General features: G+C 35.4%; 3 protein-coding genes across 6 annotated transcripts; 2 read left to right on the forward strand and 1 right to left on the reverse strand.

Moving 5' to 3' along the window:
* Positions 1–3,192: 3,192 nt before the first annotated feature.
* LOC109541173 (fez family zinc finger protein erm) lies at positions 3,193–4,971 on the forward strand. The gene has a single exon (XM_019909951.2). It carries the CDS (start codon positions 3,208–3,210, stop codon positions 4,306–4,308), a length of 1,101 nt encoding a protein of 366 aa, XP_019765510.2. The 5' UTR covers positions 3,193–3,207; the 3' UTR covers positions 4,309–4,971.
* A 491-nt stretch (positions 4,972–5,462) lies between these two features.
* On the forward strand, positions 5,463–13,094 carry LOC109541174 (galactosylgalactosylxylosylprotein 3-beta-glucuronosyltransferase P). 3 transcript variants are annotated; one of them, XM_019909954.2, is made up of 6 exons: positions 5,463–5,703; positions 7,864–8,004; positions 8,252–8,474; positions 8,560–8,720; positions 10,595–10,885; positions 10,953–13,094. In XM_019909954.2, the coding sequence occupies exons 2-6, from the start codon at positions 7,885–7,887 to the stop codon at positions 11,058–11,060; spliced, it is 903 nt and encodes a 300-aa protein (XP_019765513.2). In that variant the 5' UTR covers positions 5,463–5,703; positions 7,864–7,884; the 3' UTR covers positions 11,061–13,094. The 3 variants fall into 3 exon arrangements, with proteins under 3 accessions (XP_019765513.2, XP_019765511.2, XP_019765512.2); XM_019909952.2 differs by lacking the exon at positions 5,463–5,703 and adding an exon at positions 5,881–6,611; XM_019909953.2 differs by lacking the exon at positions 5,463–5,703 and adding an exon at positions 7,073–7,704.
* Positions 13,095–13,840: 746 nt separating this feature from the next.
* Positions 13,841–20,778, reverse strand: LOC109541122 (regulator of G-protein signaling 7). 2 transcript variants are annotated; one of them, XM_019909864.2, is made up of 9 exons: positions 20,572–20,778; positions 19,876–20,063; positions 19,514–19,820; positions 19,235–19,458; positions 18,960–19,180; positions 18,665–18,904; positions 18,414–18,603; positions 18,262–18,354; positions 13,841–17,562 (listed from the first exon to the last, which is right to left on the reverse strand). In XM_019909864.2, the coding sequence occupies exons 1-9, from the start codon at positions 20,600–20,602 to the stop codon at positions 17,500–17,502; spliced, it is 1,557 nt and encodes a 518-aa protein (XP_019765423.2). In that variant the 5' UTR covers positions 20,603–20,778; the 3' UTR covers positions 13,841–17,499. The 2 variants fall into 2 exon arrangements, with proteins under 2 accessions (XP_019765423.2, XP_048524861.1); XM_048668904.1 differs by lacking the exons at positions 13,841–17,562; positions 20,572–20,778 and adding an exon at positions 20,269–20,560 and having other exon boundaries at positions 18,159–18,354.
* Between the last annotated feature and the right edge of the window lie 148 nt (positions 20,779–20,926).

The following is a 20,926-nucleotide window of genomic DNA, read 5'->3' on the forward strand; positions in this document are numbered from 1 at the left end:
TAAGCGTCTGTGGATTCATCAAATAATACTTTGCAAAAAACAAACGGGCTAGCCGCAAACGTCCGTGCCGTATAGCGTGAATAACCCTGTATATACAAATGTGTGTTTTTTTCTGAATGCCAACACGTAACTTTAGTTAACTGACTGTCCAAGTGGTAAGATTTATCCCCAGTGAATTTATCCCCAGAATGGGTTCATCATCTGGGATGTAAACTAAACGCTAAAAACAGCTAATCCAATCGATAAAAGCACGGAAAAGGTTTGAAAAAACATCAGTGCCTTTAATTATTGTAGATCCAGCATATGATTTCTCTATTTATCCAAAGCGCTGACTTTCCTCAGGCGAAAATTGTTCCGGAGTCGAAATTGAAAGCGCTAACAAGACTGAAATCAATTGTTTTTACAAACCTTTTTTGCTGGGTGATTTTCTCATCGAAAAAGCACAATTTCCCCGTATTTTTCCTATCTCTTGGTTAAACGAATTATTTATCAAAAGGTATCCAGCTAGAGGTTCTCTTCTCAAAATTCAGCGCAAGCCTCTAAGAGAACGCCTTTGAAAAACTTTGAGAAAACAGAGTGCAAAATGTGCTTTATAAATTTTTTAAATTCGCGAATCAATTTAGTGGCAAACGTCCCACTTTCAGTGGCTCTCAAATGTGAGCTCACGTTTTTAATAATTACAAATTTTGAACACTTTGCAATCTTAGCTGTTTGCGCCGTAATAAAATTTAAAAAAAAACGCGCACGAATTTACCTGTAAAAGTAGCTAGTGCCATTTTAAGACGTTCGGAAACTTCAGCCCAAGATTCCCGAAATCGCAAAAAAATTGCGATAGCATAACATGAAGAGTATTTTATTTACTTCTACAGAAAATCCTTTTTAATTTTAGCTGCTTAAGCCGTAAAAAATCTTTGGCAAAATGCAAATAAATTTTGCCGCTAAATTGGCACGTCCCACTTTGAACAGTTCTGAAAATTTAGCCGAAGACTCTGCAGGAAGCAAACTTTGTTAAATTATAGAGCGAAGTGTGCTTTATTTTCGTCTGCAAAAACCGCTTTAAATCTTAATTTTTTCGGGCGTAAAAAAAATTGAAAAAACGCGTAGAAATGTAATTGCAAAAGTCACAAGTTCCAGTTTGAGTGCTTCTCAAAATTCAGTTCCAGTTTTAAGAACAACCAAACTTCAACAAAGTCTCAAGTAAAGTGTCTGTTATTTGCTTCTGGAAAAAGCGCGTTTGAATCTCAGCTGTGCTGGTTGTAATAGAAGTTTGAAGAAAAAACGCCGATAAATTTATGCGCAAAAGTCGCAAGTCCCCGTTTTAGTAGTTCTGAAAATTCAGCCTAAGACTCTGCGAGAACCAGACTTTGAAAAAGCATAGAGTCAAATCTGATTTATTTATTTGGCAAAAAACGTTTATGTTTTTACGTTTACGAAATATTAGCTATTTTAGTGGAAGAAATTTTGAAAAAAGCGCATTAATTTGGTCGTAAAGGTACCAATTTGACTAATTCTTAAAATACACCCAAGCATATGAGGAAACCAAAATTTCAGAAAATATCTACTGAAATGTACTATATTTACTTCTGAAATAAACGCGTTTGAATCTCAGCTTTTTGGTGGTAGAAGAACTTGAAAAAACGCGGAGAAATATTGTCGCAAAAGTCGTACGTTCTACTTAGAGTAGTTATGAAAATTCAGCACAAACATCTGAAGAAGCCGCACTTTAAGCAAATATATATAGTGAAGAATTGTTTATTTGCTGCTGCAAAAAGCGTTTTTAATTTCTGCGGTTTTGACCGTAATAGAATTATGAAAAAACGAGGATAAATTTAGACTGCTGCAACTCCGACTTTGAGTAGTTCTTTTCACCCCTCTAAGGAATTCCAACTTTGAAGACACATAGAGTGAAGTGTTCTTTACTTTCTCCTGGAAAAAAAACAGTTTTTGTCGTAATAAAACTAAAAAAAGCTGAACATTTAGTCGCAACACTCCCGAAGTCGAATTTTGAGTAGTTCTCAAAATTCAGCCCAAATCTCCCAAACAAGCTAACTTCAACAGCCTCAGTCGTTTTGGCCGTAATACATTTTTGAAAAACCGCGAATAAATTTAGTCGAAAAAGTCACAAGTTCTACTCTCTCTCAAAATTTAGCCCAAACCGCTAAGAAAACCAAACTTTAAGGAAACATGGAATAGAAAGGATGGTTTATTTACTTCTGCAAAAAACACCTTTGAATCGTAGCTGTTTCGGTCGCAATAAAGTTTTTAATAAACGCGGACAAGTTTTGTCGCAAAAATCACAAGTTCCACTTTAAGTAGTTAAAATTCAGCCCAAACCTTTAAGGAAACCAAGTATTGAGAAAACATTGGGTTAACCGTGCTTTATTTCCATCTGAAAAAAAAAACGGTTTTATCCTCCACGTCTTATCAATACCTACGTAATAAAAAATGTTCCATCTCAACCGTATAGAACTTATCTACAACTGCAACTAAACAAAGAACGCCCGAAAATTCACAAGAATGGTAGATGAATCTTATGTTTTTTAGCCGCAATTGTGGAAGTTGATTCCAAGACACTATTGCTGTATTAATATTTTGATTAATTAGAGTTTAATTTTAAACCAGATGTTTGAGGCGGTTGAGTCCATTAAAATACTTATGCTCATTCCCCCATATATTGGAAGGCTGTCGCGATTCCAACTCCATCCAGTTTGCCGTTTACCCTAAGTTATTGTTCCCGGTAGATTGCGTATGCACTTATTTCGCACCGCCTTTCGATTTGACGCAAAATAATGCCCACAATATCACGTTTTACTTCTCATGATTTAAAATCTCAATCACATAAAACCAATGGGGCGTGTGCGTGTTTCCCGCCTTGCCTTAAAAGCTGTCTATCACTTCAGACCTCTATTCAACAGCCCAAGATTATTCAAACCAATTCATTCAATTCCGGATTTTCAGCGAAAATATATTCATCTTCGATGTTCTGAATTTCAGTTTTCACTCACTTAACTTTTTGGCCCGAAATTTCCGAACTTGTCAGGACTATAGTTCAAAATTGCACTGCTCCAACTGCGATCGACTTTCCATCATTCACCATCAATAAAATAAACAGAATTTAAAAAATGAAAAGTTTATGGCCTCATTTTTGTCATTGATTAGGAGAATAAAAATTAATTTAATTTTCAGATGTGCCACAAAACACAAAGTATGGCTTCATCAGAGACGTCAACGAAATTGTACAGCGAAAGCCAAGCAGCCGCTCCACCTCCTTCAAGGGCCCTCAACTTTTCTATAGCCAAGATAATGGAACCAGACAGCAAACAGAAGAAGAAAGAGGCCGAAAAGGATAAAAGTTTAGGCTTTCCGTACTCGTCAGCATTTGAGTCCGCATTTAAAAAATATGTGCCCAATGTTCTTCGGTCGCCTGAACTGTTACAAAATTACCCATTAGTTTATTACCATCCGAGTCAGTTTATGTTGGGTTCCCTATACAACCCGACTTTGCAGGAGCCAAGTGGAAATACCGCGTCGATTCAACCTCCAGTACCATTCGCCCCAAGCAAAACAGGGCCTTTGAAAACATCAGCAAAATCCGCTTCGAATAACAATAATGCGACAACGCAATCAAATTCGACTGCGCTGCTCAGTCCTCCAAAACAAAAAAGCTTCGAGTGCGGAGAATGTGGAAAAGTCTTCAATGCGCATTATAATCTAACGAGACACATGCCGGTACATACAGGCGCTCGGCCGTTTGTATGCAAAATTTGTGGAAAAGGGTTCAGACAAGCGTCAACTTTATGTCGACATAAAATCATCCACACTTCCGAAAAGCCTCACAAATGCCACACTTGCGGAAAGGCTTTCAACAGATCCTCAACCCTCAACACTCACGCACGAATCCATGCTGGCTACAAGCCGTTTGTTTGTGAGTTCTGCGGAAAAGGATTCCACCAGAAAGGCAACTACAAGAACCACAAATTGACCCACAGTGGCGAAAAGGCATATAAATGTACAGTGTGTTCGAAGGCTTTCCACCAAGTCTACAACCTCACCTTCCACATGCACACGCACAACGATAAAAAACCCTTCACCTGCCGAGTTTGCGGCAAGGGTTTCTGCAGAAACTTCGACCTGAAAAAGCACATGCGGAAGCTCCATGAAAGCTCTGGAGCCAACTTGGATCCTTCAGATTACACCAACATGCCACCTACAGGATCAAATGGTGCAATCTACTCAGCTGAAAGGGATATTCATCATTTTATTAGCCCATTTATGTCAGTTCCTGTCTATACGTCCAAACTATTGTGACCCCTGTACTAACTTGGCTTAATTTCGTCATCCTTCTGACGCTGTAGCAATATTTCCTTTTAAAAATTATGGAGCTTTACTAAGCTTCTCGATTAATGTCGTGAATCAAAGATACAACGACCAATCATTTTACAATTAATTGAAAGCGATGCTTTATAAATATGTACATATTGAATAAGTTTAACCAAATTATGAAGATACTTACACCACTTAAAGGTATGTATTATTTTCACAAGAAATTCTGTGTCCATCTGCCGTGGTTAAATATTACTAATTCTGCTAGAAGGTCGGACAATCTTTCTTGTGGGGACTTCATATTACTTATCTTTTAATGTATTTCTTCAATATCTACATACATTAATAGGTTATTTAAATTGAAATTTTAAAAACAGTTCTGTGATTTTTTTGCTTTGATGTGTGTGAAGATTTGAGGGTTTGCACAACGATGCAATTTCCTCTGATGTGGAAACGGTTGGGTCGAAACAGTTCAAATTAAAATAAACCACATTCCTGTAAATGCTTTTGGATTAATTTTGTATAATACTGTACTTGTGTATTGTAGGCATGTTTGCCAATTTTTAATCAAGCAAATTTCAAATGCCATTTATTTGAAATAGGAAATATTGATCTCTTATGTTATCGTGCAATACTAATTAGACGAAAGTGACTCGAGTGGGAGAGCTTAATAAACTTATATATTGTAAAATAATTTTAGTAACAATAGTATTGAGTAAATGTTATTTACTACATTCAATAGTGTTTTATTTCACTGGGACTTGTTACAAAATAGTGTAATATCCGTCGCCAAAAGTACGTGTGTGTCATACACTGGCACATTATGAAATGAAAAATAGTGAATTTTTAAATAACCAGCAAAAATCAATGTGCCAAGATACACTAGTTTCAAATTTAATCAACCATTTTAATGGACAACTTACCGAAGCCCCTCAAACCTGGATAATCAAACCTCAATATCCATCTGTATGGGGAGGAGTACAGTCCCTCAATGTCCTCAATACTGCCATCTCCAGGTTGAACGTAAAACACTCAACAAACTGTTGAAGGGATCGGGAAAATGTTATTATCGACCAACCCTTAACGTAGGGGAGGAAGAAACAGGAAAAGGGGAACGACATGCTAATCAAAATGTCCACAGCACGCCAGTGACAAAATAAACCTTTGCTCGAATTGTCAGGAAAGTCGTTTCGGCAAATCTTGTGATAATACATATCGACATTGTTGTATGAATGTACAAACAGTGTCAAAATGAAATATTTGGTGATTCACTGGTGCTTTTAAAGCAACATTTCCAGGTACTTAAATCCATCAACATTGAAGGATGTTGATAAACAAGTATAGAAGAACAATAACAAGGCACAATACTACAACTTGCTGGTAGGTAGAATTTTATATACTTAAGGAATTGGAAACCGATTTATTATTCGGTGCTTTTGGCAAGAAAAGTAGCCGCATTGAATCAGAATTAGATTATATTCTTGATCAATAAAAACTGGATAGCTGCATTTTAACTCCATCCTTCTGCTAGGAAATAGCAGGGTAACGTTTTACAACGTGCAATCTAGCTCAGAAAAAATTCGAAAGTCAGCTTAAAACATCTGGCTGTTTTCCATAAAATACGAAAGCTAGTGACCGGTTCGCTATATATAAATTTACATAGATTTTTGGCTCAGTAGATCTAAATCTCCATAACAAAGCATACAAAAGAAATGTAGATTCACTCATTCTGATTTCCAGGCCGTCAGTTCGCATATTGATGATGTGAAAATACATGTGGTGTTTGTGCTAATAGATTCTTCGAAAAGATGCATTACGTTCGGGAAGGAAAATTATATTAGCCCTGTTTTATATTTAAAACATACGGCGTTATAGAAGAATAACGATTTTAAGATTTTGTTTAAAAGAATCTACTAATCTAAGTCAAATTGTGCATTTTCACCTGCATATAACTAGTGGAGTAGCTATTGCATCCAGCTTTTCATTTTGCAAGTGTTAAGATAAGATAATTAAGTTATCATTATATCATCAAATTGTGAACACGTTAAATAACTTCAGTAAAATAATAAGACATATGCAAACGTGCATGAAGGTATTGTCAGTTTTAGTTTCATTCCGGTATGTTGTGAGGGTGTAAAAAATTTGCTTTATCTATAAGACGCCTTTAAAAATTCAGGCATGTCACAGTGTTAAGGTTTTTGTTGTTTTCACACGCACAGCCAGAACAGAATTTTTCAGAGATGGTTGTCCATTCCCTCTCTTCAGATATTAATCTAATTAAGAAAAAGGTAAGAAATGTTGGATTGTCGCCACCCAATAGACGCTGACAAGCAGCGTATTTTTTTATTTTTTTATGTGGACAGTTTAGCGAAAGCATTGGGTTTTCGGGGGTGGTTTGCGTTTAAAAACCAGACATACTTACTTGGACAGAAACACTTTCAGAAGATGTTCAAAATTCCTTAAAAAATCACACGTATGCAAATATTAAAGAGTGTCTTAGCATTACAATCTTATCAAATTTCTCTTAATCGAACGTGGTAATTTAATGAAACAATTGCCTGGTAAAGCTTTGGGTAAACAATTTGATTGCGCTTAAACCGGTCAACATCAAGGCAAAGCTATTGTGATTTAAACATTAGTTATTTTCAAGTTTTCATTTTCTTGCTTAAAATATACTGGCTATTGAAATCATTAACTTATTACAAATGTGGTGTAGTTTATCAATTGGCACATGCAAAGGTAAATATTCTACTTTAATGTCTGTGCTAATTGTGTAGTTAGTGAAATTGTTGTTACAAACACATAATTAACTTGCTATTCAAATAGCCTACTAAAACAGCTTCTATGAACGCAATTAGCCGCGTACCCAAATCTACGTTTCTCATGGTGTTTTGTTAGTTCGTATGCAGTTTAAGCCGTAAGCGTGTTTCAGATGGAATTATCCAGTCCATGAAAAATAGTCGCAGGCAAGTTCGCAATTTTTTTACATTGATTTTTTTTATCTTAAAATTATTTTTATATTGTTTAATTTTCGCAAACCCGAGATACAAATCCGCCGCAAAGTATCGACCAAATGGTACGGATGCAGATCATTATTCCAAAACACGGAAAAGCTATTAATAGTGACAAGTTAAAATTCTCTTGTTTGGAACTTATCCGAATAAACCGAAAGCGGCAACAAAAGGTTTCAACTCGTATGAAAGATATTATGTGAAATGCAAGTTATTAACGCGGTATATATTTGATAATCCCACAGGAAACTGCAGAGGAAGTTCTCACTGATAAATGAGAAATTGAAATGAATAAAAAAGTCAGTGACTTCTTGTGTGTCTACATTAAACGGCGTTCTAAATGATTTGTAAACATGTTTTCCGTGCTTGTGTAAGTTTTTCCATTAACCGAGTGTTCATTTCTGGGCAATCTTTTGTTTTATTCTTCAATTGATAGTGTTTATATTTGATTTGTGTAGTTGTTCCATCAAAAATTCAATCGAAACGACGTAACTTTAAAAACTTTTTTTGAAGCATCGTTTTATTGTAGGGAGAGATAGCTTCCGACATTATGAAGATTCCTATGAAACTGTACCTTATAGTATTTGTATGCGCAACAATTTTATTCGTTCAATACCACATTTATTCTCCTTATGCTACTAATGAATATTCCTACGACCGAAAAATGCCAGTAAGTATTAAAACGGTAAAGTAAGTCGTCGTTGAATGGTTTATTCGGACTTCTATTGTCTGACAAAGATGTTTGATCGCAAAGCTTCGAAGTCCCAATAAAAGTATTCAAAAGCGGTAGGCACTGCTGAGGTTAAACGGTTTATTCGGACTTCCACTGTCTGCACCATCAACCTCAACATTGCCACTCGATTTTAAACCAGAAAAGATGTTAAGTTTGCTGTTTCCATACCTCTAAAATATTCCAGTGTGAAGCTATAGCAAATAAAATAACACCTGATCTTCCTCCCTTGTACATAATAACACCAACCTATAGAAGGCCAGAACAACTGGCCGAGTTGACTCGGATGTCTCACACTCTAATGCTAGTACCAAATTTAATATGGCTTGTGATTGAAGACGCTTACAGTACTAACGGTTTGGTTGAAGATATTTTGAAACGATCCGGAATTAGGTACCATTATATGATAGGTAAGTCTTAGTCGTGGAGTCGATGACCTAAATCCAGAACAAATACTCTTCGTCGAAGTATTAATTTTGCATTTTGTGTTTAAAGCGCCGATGCCAGTGCAGTACAAAAAGAAAACTAAGGGTCCTAGGCCAAGAGGAGTATCCAACCGCAACAAAGGCCTGGAATGGATACGCGAGAATGCTTACAATGGAGTGTTTTATTTTGCCGATGACGATAATACGTATGATTTGGATTTATTTAGCGAGGTAAAAACTTTTAGTGTTTAAAAAAATTGCTTCAATTTTTATCTCTCCTTCAATGGCCGCATTCTCAAGGATGTTATCCAGTGTTCTTCGAAAGTACCCCGTTAGGTTCTCCTAATTTCTTCACTGACCAAAATCAAGTGTAAAAACGCAAGAAATTCCTTCTATTTACTGTTTAAATATTAAGGCATTGATTTTCAAGAGACATCCTATGGAGCAGTCAGGATCATAAACATTAATCTGAGTTGTGAAAGGTCTTCGTAACACAGTGGCCTTTCAGGTGTTGACACAGCGACACCGATACGCTTGCCATATTGAAATAAAAACAGAAAACGCTGTGTTTCGTAAATTCGCTAGCGGTGCAGCGCGTTCAATGTTTTTTCTTTGGTTTTTCTGAAGAGAAAACTTTTTGGGCTTCTTCGCCGACTGATTTTTCATGCAATTAATTAAGTAGTGCAATTTTGCGAATTTTGGTTTTTGATCGAAATTTTTCCAATTTTTGAACAAATGAAAATTTTCTCAAAATGCCTTAAATTTTACATCATTTTCAGCTCACGGACGGGAGGTAAATCGAACTCATTGAAAAACATGGTAGAAGATTCAGATCCGAAATAATAGACATTTTCGGCAAATTTTAAGCGATTTTTGAGCGTTCACTATCTTTTGCCGACGATTTCTTCCTTATTATTGACCCAAACACTTTATAAATACACAATTGTGACCTTCTTACGTCGAAAGGAATCGATAGAGCTTAAAAAAACACGCATGTGAAATTTTAATTTTTGGTCGAAATTTTTCCAAGGATGGAGATCGATTTTTTGAAAAAATGAAAATTTTCTCAAAATGTCTTAAATTTCACAATATTTTCAGCTCACGGACGCGAGAAATGCATCAAACTCATTGAAAAACATGCCAGAAGTTTCAGATCCGAATTAATAGACATTTTTGGCACATTTTAAGCGTTTTTGAGCGTTCACTATCTTTAGCCCACGATTTCTTCCTTATTATTGACCCAAGCACTTTATAAATAAACATTTGTGACCTTTTTACGTCGAAAGGAATCGATAGGGCTCCAAAAACACGAAAGTGAAATTTTGATTTTTGGTCGAAATTTTTCCGAGGATGGAGATCAATTTTTTGAAAAAATGAAAATGTTCTCAAAATGTCTTAAATTTCACATTATTGTCAGCTCACGAACGCGATTAATGCATCGAACTCATTGAAAAACATGGTACAAATTTCAGATCCGAAATAATAGACATTTTCGGCAAATTTTAAGCGTTTCTGAGCGTTCACGATCTTTAGCCCACGATTTCTTCCTTATTATTGGCCCAAGCACCTTATAAATACACAATTGTGACCGTCTTACGTGGAAAGGAATCGATAGAGCTTAAAAAAACACGCAAGTGAAATTTTGATTTTTGGTCGAAATTTTCTCAAGGGTGGAGGTCGATTTTTGAAAAAATGAAAATTTTTTCAAAACGTGTTAAATTTTACATCGTTTTCAGCTCACGGACGCGAGGAATGCATCGAACTCATTGAAAAACATGCCAGAAGTTTCAGATCCGAATTAATAGACATTTTCGGTACATTTTAAATATATACATTTATTGCAGCCGCCGATTTATTGCCTAATACATAACGGTTTTCCAGTCGGAAGAAATTGTAACTTGGCAGTAAAAACGTTGATTTAGGTGAGACTCTCGTTGAGTTCCATTCGAATTTTATTGGACAAACGTGTCCAGACCGGATTTTATTGATACTTAATCCCACTTTCCAAGTTACCAGAATTAAAAATTATTCTCAGCAAAATGAAATTTTGAAAATCCTGGAAAAATTAGTTTGTTCCGCCACACTGAGTGGTTTAATCATTTCAGATTCGATACACCAAAACAGTGTCAATGTTTCCTGTGGGATTGATAACCAAAGCAGGAGTGAGTTCACCGATAGTGAAGAATGGTACATTCAGAGGATTTTACGATGGTTGGATTGGAGGCCGAAAATTTGCAGTTGACATGGCAGGATTTGCAGTTTCTGTTCAGTTTTTGTTAACCAGACCTCAAGCTTCCATGCCATATAAGCCAGGATTCGAAGAAGATGGTTTTTTGAAGAGTCTTGCACCATTCGAGCCATTTGAAGCGGAATTATTGGCTTCCAACTGTACAAGAGTAAGTCTGATGCGCACTAATTACCAGCTGAGATTTTTTGATTGAAATCGAGGAATTCGCTTTCCAGATTTTGGTATGGCACACGCAAACGAAGAAAAATGAACCTGCTTGGTCGTTGGATTATACTAGGCATAACAACACGAACTTAATAGCCCTCAAAAATATATTGGTTTGAATTCAGACTGGTGGATACTGAAACTGGAAATAGCAAAGATATTGCGCGTACTTATATCCAGAGTTTTCCGAATGAAAAACACTCTCTATTTTCTTTTGGTAACCAACGACACCTTGGGGCTTCAGATCAACCATGATCTGCATGTGCACTAAGTGCGTATCAAGCATATAAGAATATTATTTAGAGTGGGTTTCTCTACTCGCCAATTATACATCTTCATCTTACATATCTCCACTTATTTATCTTCCATGTTATTGTCATCTTGTTAACTAATGCGACAAGGCTATATAACACCTAATGATCTTTATGCAATGGAATTATGGAAAAATATTCAAGATCTGAATGGAAACGAAATTAATCATTGAAAAATTATATAATGAGCACACAGGAACAACTCGTCAAATCTTGAATATATTCTCAGCGTGATTTACGGAGACCGTGCATTAGACGGTTTTCTTTGTATAAAATTGAGATATATCCAGAACTGTAACAGATAAGTTAACAAAACCAGGCAATAGGAAGGACAATCCAACCATGCTAAAAAAATAAGGGTTTACACTTAAAATAAGAAAGTTATATTATACTTTGCATGCACCATGTACAGCCAGAGGGTTAAATGTATTTCAAATGGCTTCGGCGCAAAATTTTAAGTTTCGAAAACAACTGCAGCAAAGTTGGAAAACTTCTACGGTCTACGTAAATCACCCTGTATAGATACTCACATATACCTAAGCTTGAAAAGGTGAAGCCTAAAGTTATCTATTTAAACTATTCTAATTGTTATTGGAAAACAATGCTGTTATTTTTGGTTCTTGTTATTGGTTTTTACGATTGATGCCTCGAATAATTCGAAATGTCCTCAAGTGAATTGCGAGAAGGTTGATTTTGTACCTGAACAAAAATACAGCAATGACAAAAGAATATTTACAATCGACTGTTTTAATTCAGTGAAAATGACCACTGGAAATGGAAGATTTGAGGCAATTGCCCTTCAGTGATAAACTGACGATTGTAATTTCTCCATTAGGCTAGGGAGTTACACCAGTAGCAAAAACTACCCTCTTTGGCCATTTCACTGTTAATGGCTCAATTAGGTTGGTTAATTAAGAGTTGAATAAAGTAGCTACCTAGCCTATGGTATTTATTTTTGTATAATAGCTGATGTTTGGCTTAGTATTAAGAATTACTGTAAAAAAATCGCAAATGCCTTGCCTTCGCTATTCCGTAGGTAGATGAAACAGTTTTCATTTATTTCCACTAAATCATTGGAAGATTGACGAAAATTAATTTATCAAATTTCGTAGAGCTTTCGTTCTTTTGCATAGTACAAGTATTAACCTGAACACAAGTCAACTTCCAGGTAAATGTAACTAAATGGGTGATAACCAAAGAATGGTAGAACTTCTAATAAAAAAATTACGTAGACAAGTGCTATATGGTTGAATTTTTTAGTGTTCCTATTGAACAAAATAGGAAGCCCAAGCACAATGATTGTGTAATCTTGCGAGAAACAATTCAGTCCCTACTTTTAATACATTAGAATATCAAGCGCCTATAGTCTGTTCGAGGTTTTAGTGCATCATACACCAACAGTTTGTTTATTTCCTGCAAAATTATCTTATAATTATTAAAAATTGTATTTCGAATTACTTGGCACAAGCTGTTATTTAATTTTAATACTTGAATATTTCTAAACGGAAACTCAACTATTACGCGCAATGATAACCAATGCTCAATACGGCCCTGTTCAAATGCTTAATAAAATTTTTAAAAAGCGCGCGAAAATAATTTTTATAAATTGCAACACCCAATGCATTTATCTTATATTGAGCAAGTGTTGAGTAAGACCTCGACAAAGATGATTGTGATACTTTTTATAAGAATAAAAGATTGTCAAGTATCCATATCCCATTTTGATTTGCTGTTTTATTGAAAATGGGGCTATGGACGACTTTTTTACTTACACTATATACCTATATTAGGATATTATATTATACACAATCAGTAGGAAATAAAGTGATATTTATCTGAAAATGCCTACTTATTTCTAGTTGTCGATCTGGAAATTTTCTGTTGTATTTTTACAGTTCAAAAGAGTTAAGCATTCGCGGCCAAACAGCCCGAAAAACTGGCTAGTTTTCTGTGATGACTGAAAATCTCTAACAGTTTAAGGAGAAAGGAACAAACGAAAACATTTCGTCAGGGAGTAAAACGTCACACAAAATAAACAATTACGAAAAACACCATACTAGTAGGGTAGGGAATAATAAAAAAATCAGTATATTTAAATAATGGTTTAATAGGTTTTTTGTATAATTAATTTCATTCTAATTTTGGATTTGGACATTTTTCTCTATTTGAATTCTAATATGTATATCGTACTCATTCGATACATAAGTACATACATATAATTTCAATTCCTTTATAACATAATACTTCTAAACGTCTGTACATTATTTTGAAATCATATTATTCTAATACAAACGCACTGGTCTCTGAAAGTATTTTGCCGCAAATTCGATTCCATATACTTGTGTAGTGATTTTTCTGATATCTAAAGGGCTTATATCAAATGTATAATGGCGAACTTAGAACTGGCTCACTAGGAATGTTTTACAAGTGGGAAAAAATACATCCCACCACAATACACAATGTAGAACTATTCGAGCAAATCAGGTAAGAGTTCAGCTAGGAAATGTGGTGTTGAGAGTTCCAGAACTCAACAAATAGTTCAGATTTCGTAGATTGGGAACTTGACAATGTTTTGAAAAAAATGTACATACTTATTAAAGTATATTGTGTTTTCCAAACAACATAAGGGTTTACTCTAATATAAACATTGTGCTTGCTCTTTTTGGTGCGGTCAGCTGCTCGCGCTGTACAAATCAATCGCCAACGAAAATAAGACATTACAAATAACTGTTGATCCCTATTTTTACAGATATACATTAAAGTCAATTTGCTAAAAAGGAATATTAATATTCCATATTACAAAAATATAATATTTCTCACTGACTGTCGAAAAAATATACGGAATATTAACATTCCTTACACTGAAGTGCAGCGAACAACCGGCGCTAGAATCATCTGCCTAAATATTATGTTTGTACTTATACAAACGGACATAAATTATATTTTTAACAAGTTATACTAGCGTGTCTAATAAGTCTTTTCTAGTGCTCGCGACAGGACCCTATGGTCCAATCTAAAAAGCTAGTATGGTTCAGATGTAATATCTTCTAAGCTCCTAGTTAACTTACGCAATAAATCTTAAACTATAACTAAAACAATTTTTCTAAAACATAATAAGTCTTTACTCGATTTTCCCAATTTGTACTTTAAATAAATAAGACCTAAGCTGATGCTAAAATCACCTAAAGTTTAATTCTAAGCTAATCTCCAAAACACGCAGCTCCAATTAACTGCATGTTTTTGAACAATCAGTATAGACAATTTATGCATTAATGGTCACAAGTTGTACAACATTAGACGCTAAAAACACACACTTTGATTAACGTTTCATTACTTTAGTACTAAACCTAAAAATATGCACAGGATGAACAAGAAATCCTGTATTATGATCCACTATCAAATGACGTTAAACTACTAAGGCAGTGACAGTATTAAATTTTACATATCAAAATAGCACCAGTGATACCCAGTGGGACTGGCAAATAACAGTTTTCAAATGCGCCAATTAAAGAATCGAGCCACAAGAAATTCTAGCTGCTCATACAAAGGGATTTCGATAGGCGTAAACCCAAACCCGGTTTTTTACAACTGACAACGTTTCGTTATATCTGCGTAGTCATCCTCAGGACAATCATTCACATGCGATATTATGATATTAAAAATATGGCAAAACGTCGTCAACTTTAAAAGGCCGGCAAATCCTGTCATATAACCAGACAACTACCATGGAGAAGAATCGTAAAAAGCCGCATCGATATTCTACGTAGTGTTGCGAAACAGCAAAATCATTTTTATTTTTTACTGTATGTGTCATTAGTGCATACTTTTAATGTTTCGAGTCGAGTGCATAACACACAACACCGAGCAAAACCATATCAGATGGTTACGAATTTTTTATCAGGTTTGTACAATGCCATTGTTAGATAACGGTATCTTAACAAGAGTATAAGAAAAGAGCAAACAACTCGATTAAATGTTTTTTAAGCCCCAATCAGCATCTGATGCCGATGTAATTATTGCAACTAAAAAAAGCTCGACGAATTGTATCACTTACAAGATTTTTTTTGATATGTCGAAAGATGCGCTTTCAAGCATATGATAGTAAAGTTTGTCAAGAATTCATGACCATCCTGTTTATTGCTGAAATAATGCATAACGCCCACTATAACATCTACATCTCCCTACACAGTGCCTCAAATTATTTTCACTATTGGTAACTCTAGTGCTGTTATGCAGTGAAAAAACAGCTGTTTAATAAATAATCGGTGAAGTTGATAAGGGCACATATATGATTATACACAAAGCTTAAAGCCAGTGAACAATATTTACAAATTTTACAACACTGTATAATTAATATCAACTTGGCTACAACATATGTATGTATATATAGGCAGCTTTATCACTTCTTTATAGCATATACAGTTTTAAAGCATATTTTTAGTGCGTGAATAAAGGCCAAATTAAAAAGCCCCTTAATTTAAAAGTAATATTTTTCAATGAGTTAGCTGGCTTACATTACGTAATCCATTGAAAATTTGACTAGATAAATTTAAAAAATTCAGTGCTCCATTATGAAAACGATTCCAATACATGTCGTGTGAAGATGACTTACTAAAAAATATTACTAAAAAGCCCAAAGCTTTATGACCCTATATTAACACTACATAATAGCAAAAGCTATGAGTCCACAAATAATACAAATGTATATAATAAAACAACTAATGGAAGATTTTTATTCCTAAAGGCACGCTATTTGAATCAACAAAATACAATCCATACTTCCATTCTACATGAATTGTGTGCTCATTCAGTCCCTTTAACACAAAGAAAAACAACCAAATTGAGAGATCTTACAACAGCCCATGTCCAATTGAATACTAATGTTCAGAAATTAAGACCTTTGACTAACATGTGACGAAAAAACATTCATATACCGTTATTAATGATATGTACGCCGGCTAGTCACAAACCAAAAAAATAATAAAAGGGATTATTGCCTTCTCGAGATTATGCCTTTATTATTAGACATACATATTTAGAAACTCAAATTTAAACTGGCGCTCCTAGCAAAGTAAAGTGTACCCCACAAGCCCTAAAGTAAATCTTAGTTTTAACCGTAACGGATGAACAAACCAACCAGAAAAAGGATAAATCTCCTAAAGGCTTTGAAACTGAAGACTAAACATTAGGGAAATTTGTACAATTTATGATCAAACAGGCAATAGTCGCTGGTTGCAGTGCCAGTGGAGAGCGTTGATGTTGGCCAAGTTTTTTGCAGAAATCGAATCTTTGGCAGACGAATACACATTTAATATCAACGAAAACAATTATTTGTTGCAAAAATGTCGGAAAATTTTGTTAATAATCTAAAACGGCGCTTTCATTATTGAAATAAACAATTTACGTAATTGTAAGTTGATGACCGTGATCGGTTAATCGATTGCGGCAGAATATAAAACAATATTTTTGAATAACCCAAAGACATAACAGGCATCTTTGACCAATTATAGCAAATGTCGTACCGATTTTAATCTAATCGAAAAAAAATACCCGTTACCCATGAAACAAAAATAATCCCAACCGTTATTGCTCAAAACGTATAGACAGAAAAATTGGGCGTTGAATTACTAAAAACCCCATACGTGTTTGTGCCTTTTCTTGTAATATAACGCTAGAATAAGCTAATCTATGTCATTAAATCTTTATATGGAACCTACCCGTTATAATAACCTGTATATATTCCGCATACACCCGTTTTTTTCTTTCTTTTGGCAGTGCTAATAAAAACTGACACTGCATTGAAAAGAACTCATCGTTACAGTGACGCAGTATTTATATTCAACAGGTTTTATTTTCGGTTATATTTGCTAACATACAACACATAATGTTTGTACATGCGTCGCTAACTACCCTAAACATTAAACCTTTGGCAAGAAAATGAACCAACGCAATTACTGAATCCAACATGGTTCTAACTAATACTCTTTTTTATATTATTGAGGAGCTCGAGAGTTAATTTTAAAATAATACTGAGTCACTATAATACCCTCAATTATCACGCAAAAAAGATCCATTGTTGTGACCGAAGTATTCCAAAATGCCATCACACAATATGATGGTTTCTATTTTGAAGTCACAACAAAAGGGTTTTTAAAAGCTGCCGATGGAGGCAAAAATATTGTATTGTCGATCGTTTTAACTCATTTTTTTCTAACGAGTTCATTTGATTATATATGAACATCTTTATCTATATTACATTATCTTTACGAGCTGAAAATGATACTATTGAGCGAATTCCTTTAACAGATGTCTGAAACAAAACGATACATTATTTCATCTTTTTAAGACACATACATACAGGGTGGCCCGCGAAAAGCTTACGCCACTATTTGCGACACTTTACCCAGTAACTGTGTTTTAATTTGTTGTAAACGGGTTTCATCATATCCTATAGTCGCTTTCACTGGTATGCTCTTTATGTGCGTTTTAAGGGCTTTTTTAACGTGTATTTTTCACAGCTCGAATTGGACTATGCAGAATATTCAAAGATCCAGTTTTTGAAATTTTTCTTCAAGTTATTACCGTAATAGTTGTCTGGATGTAACAGTAAACACTTAAACATTGAACGCAAATAAAATCAACACTTAAAAAAAATATAAATGATTTACTCAATAGCTTCAGCCTATGACAAAAAACACCATAAAACTTGATGTTTTCATTATGAAAAAAAATCCGTATAGTGCAATTTTAGTCAACAAGATCTGCGTTGAAAAATCAAAATGGACTTTACTATCTTATCTTAATTAATCAGAAGTCATAGGAGTGTGACCTTTTCGTGGGGCCACCGCGTATATTTAGTATGCATTTCTGCAGGTTTTGAAATAAATGGAAAGCAGCCCACAAAAGTCCCAATAATAAGTATTTTATTTCACATCAATAACAGAATTTATGCTTGAAATATTGTGATTAAACTGGATCTTTTAATGAACTTCAAATAAATATCGCCTACCTTTTTCTTAGACCCATTGAGAAAGTCCTTATACATTTCCGAGCGTAGATACCTGGAGTAGCTATCACTTTTCATAAGATGATAAACATGAGCCTGAAAAAAATGAGAAAATGCTTGGAATTTAGGACAGCAGAAGTGAGTGTGTGGCTTACGGCGGCATTGTCAAAGGACCATCTATTATCAGCTGTTTCCATGTTCTTTTTAGTTATTTCGTAAGAATGGGAGTCCACATTTATGGGGCACTTGGCATCCGATGCTAAAAAATAGTCCCAGATTTCTCTGACTTTGCTTTGCACTTGGCTTTGTGGCAGCGCTTTCAGCTCTTGAACTGCCTCCCAAAACCTACCAAGCAAACACAGAAGAGTGTAGTATTAGTCAATATAGATACTGCCTGATAGCTTACTTTAAATTTTCTCCACTAAATTCTTTGTCCAAAAACCGCTCAAAATGTTCTCTACCCATCGGGTCAGCCAGCAATTCCTGCAAGCTAAACGCCCATCTCTTTACACGACGCGATGATATGTTATTTGCCATTTTATCTGGTTCCCATAACTCTGTGTTATCATATACCCAAGGATTTGTATACTCAGGAGGTGTGAAAAATGGGTCATATTCTATATATTGTTCGAAATAGGCAATGAATCTGCAAGAGGAATGTGATAATTTCGTAACGTTGTGGGCAATCAGTTTAGTCATACGTTTCAGCGGCTTTGGACACTTTAATATTCCGTCTCTCTAGTTGGGTTTTCAATAGAGTGATTTGCTTGTGCAGGGATTCCACTGTTACTTTGGGATGCAAGCCTGATGTAGAAGGCGACAATTTGGGAGGCCCGATTTCCAACTTTTTCAGCCCCTTGCTGGGCTTGTTCATCTGGCAAGCTTTCTTGATATCGACTTCAGTAGTATTTACACATCCAGGCTGAGAGCAAGAGAGCATTTAGCCAAAAATACAGACATGAGGATATAAACTAACCATTGGTCTGTGAACGTCCCAGAACGCTCTTTCCTGACTGTCTAAAACCTTCCGTTCCAACTTATCTCGCTTCTTATCCACTTTACTTTGAGCTTCGGCCTGCATGAAAATGAATTCCCATTTCCTTGAAAACATTTTCTGAAGTCGCGCCAAGTTTTCAGCTTCATAATCGGCCAATTCTAGCCTGGTTTTATTTTGCATTGTTCTTTTGCAGAGATACACAGCTGAAAAGAGATTGACATCGAGCTGTTTTTTCAGTTAAATTAAAGTCGACTATACCGTAATCTGTGTTTTCTGGTTCCCAGCAGTTGGACGGCCAAAAATAAGGAGTCTGGAATCTATAAAAAGTGCCATCATTCCGCACCGTAAGCATGTGATCATCAATTGGAAAAAAATAACCGTGGGCAGCTATTAGATGAGCTAAATGCAGGGCTTCTTGCTGGTCTTCGACATCTAAGTTCTTCACCATCCACGTTATTAGGTCGGATCCAGTGAAAACTGACGGTATTTTAGACATGAAGGACTTCACTGTGCGTACGGGCACTCCGCTAGTCTCATCCTGCATTTTTTCGATAATTTTCTCCATCTAGAAGTACTTGTATAGCAACAACTAATCTTTAGCCACTCATAGAATAGTTTACCCTTTTGTATAGCAAAAGGTTGGGAGACTCATCAGTAATGTAAGACTGTTGTAAAGAGGGAATTTCTTCATTTGCAGACTGAATGCTGCAACTTGAGGTGGAAGGGTCTGGCTTACGTTTGATGGCAGCCTTGTCTGCGTTCATTGTGACCATATTAGAATTTAAGGAGGAATGACTTCCCCCATTTCCTGCAATAGGATGTAAAATGCTCATGGAAAATGGTCTGTCCTCACAATATCCGCGTTCGCATTACACTCGAGTTTTACAAAAATGATGCAGGTTGAGAAGCAGAGGGTTAATTGAGAATAACGTACATTGGAAGGCCGAGCTTGATGAAACGAAAGTGTATGTAATTAGAACTAGAAAGCAATGAAACTATAAATTATTGAATACCTTGCAAAACTAGCAACCCAAAAGCTCTGCCAGAGCTGTTTAATTTCCTGCATGATATGACGCTGGCTTAGGGGGAAAATTCACATTTCCCAACCCCATTCATGTTTATGGAAACGAAATAAGCCCTAAATGAAGGAAACAGTTCACTGAATGTTTACTTTGCTTTCTTTTATTAAGTTCCCAAGGCTACACCATCAATAATCTTAACCCTCTGACTTCTTTACCCTTTTCCCATCGGGTTTTTCTCGTCAATTTTCGCCATTTTCTCGAGGGAACTTCAAATTTTCACTACGAACTACTTACTGGCTTTTAAGCTTTTAAATACTTTGAACATGGTCTTATGAGAAAAACCAACATAATTCCAAGTTGGGGGACACCATTCCTTGCATTTTAACCTAAAAATGCGGATTATTTATTTAGAAAATCAGGAAATTGTTTGAAAATTCAGTGAACATTGAATTTTCCTGGGAAAATCATCTCACCACCCGAAATTCGGGTCGCGGCAATAGATGTCAGGTACATCTTAGTTGTGTGCGAGGATACCAACCTACACTTTAAATAACTCTATCATTTCTATGAAACAAAAAGCCACTAGCCCCATTATACCAGCGAGAAGGGAGAGGATTATTATTTGCATATGCATTAGACTATTCTAAAT

This window comes from Dendroctonus ponderosae, unplaced genomic scaffold (genome assembly GCF_020466585.1).
Source record: "Dendroctonus ponderosae isolate FM_Combo_2020 unplaced genomic scaffold, Dpon_F_20191213v2 Dpon_F_20191213_1, whole genome shotgun sequence".
NCBI classification, from domain to species: Eukaryota; Metazoa; Arthropoda; class Insecta; order Coleoptera; family Curculionidae; genus Dendroctonus; species Dendroctonus ponderosae.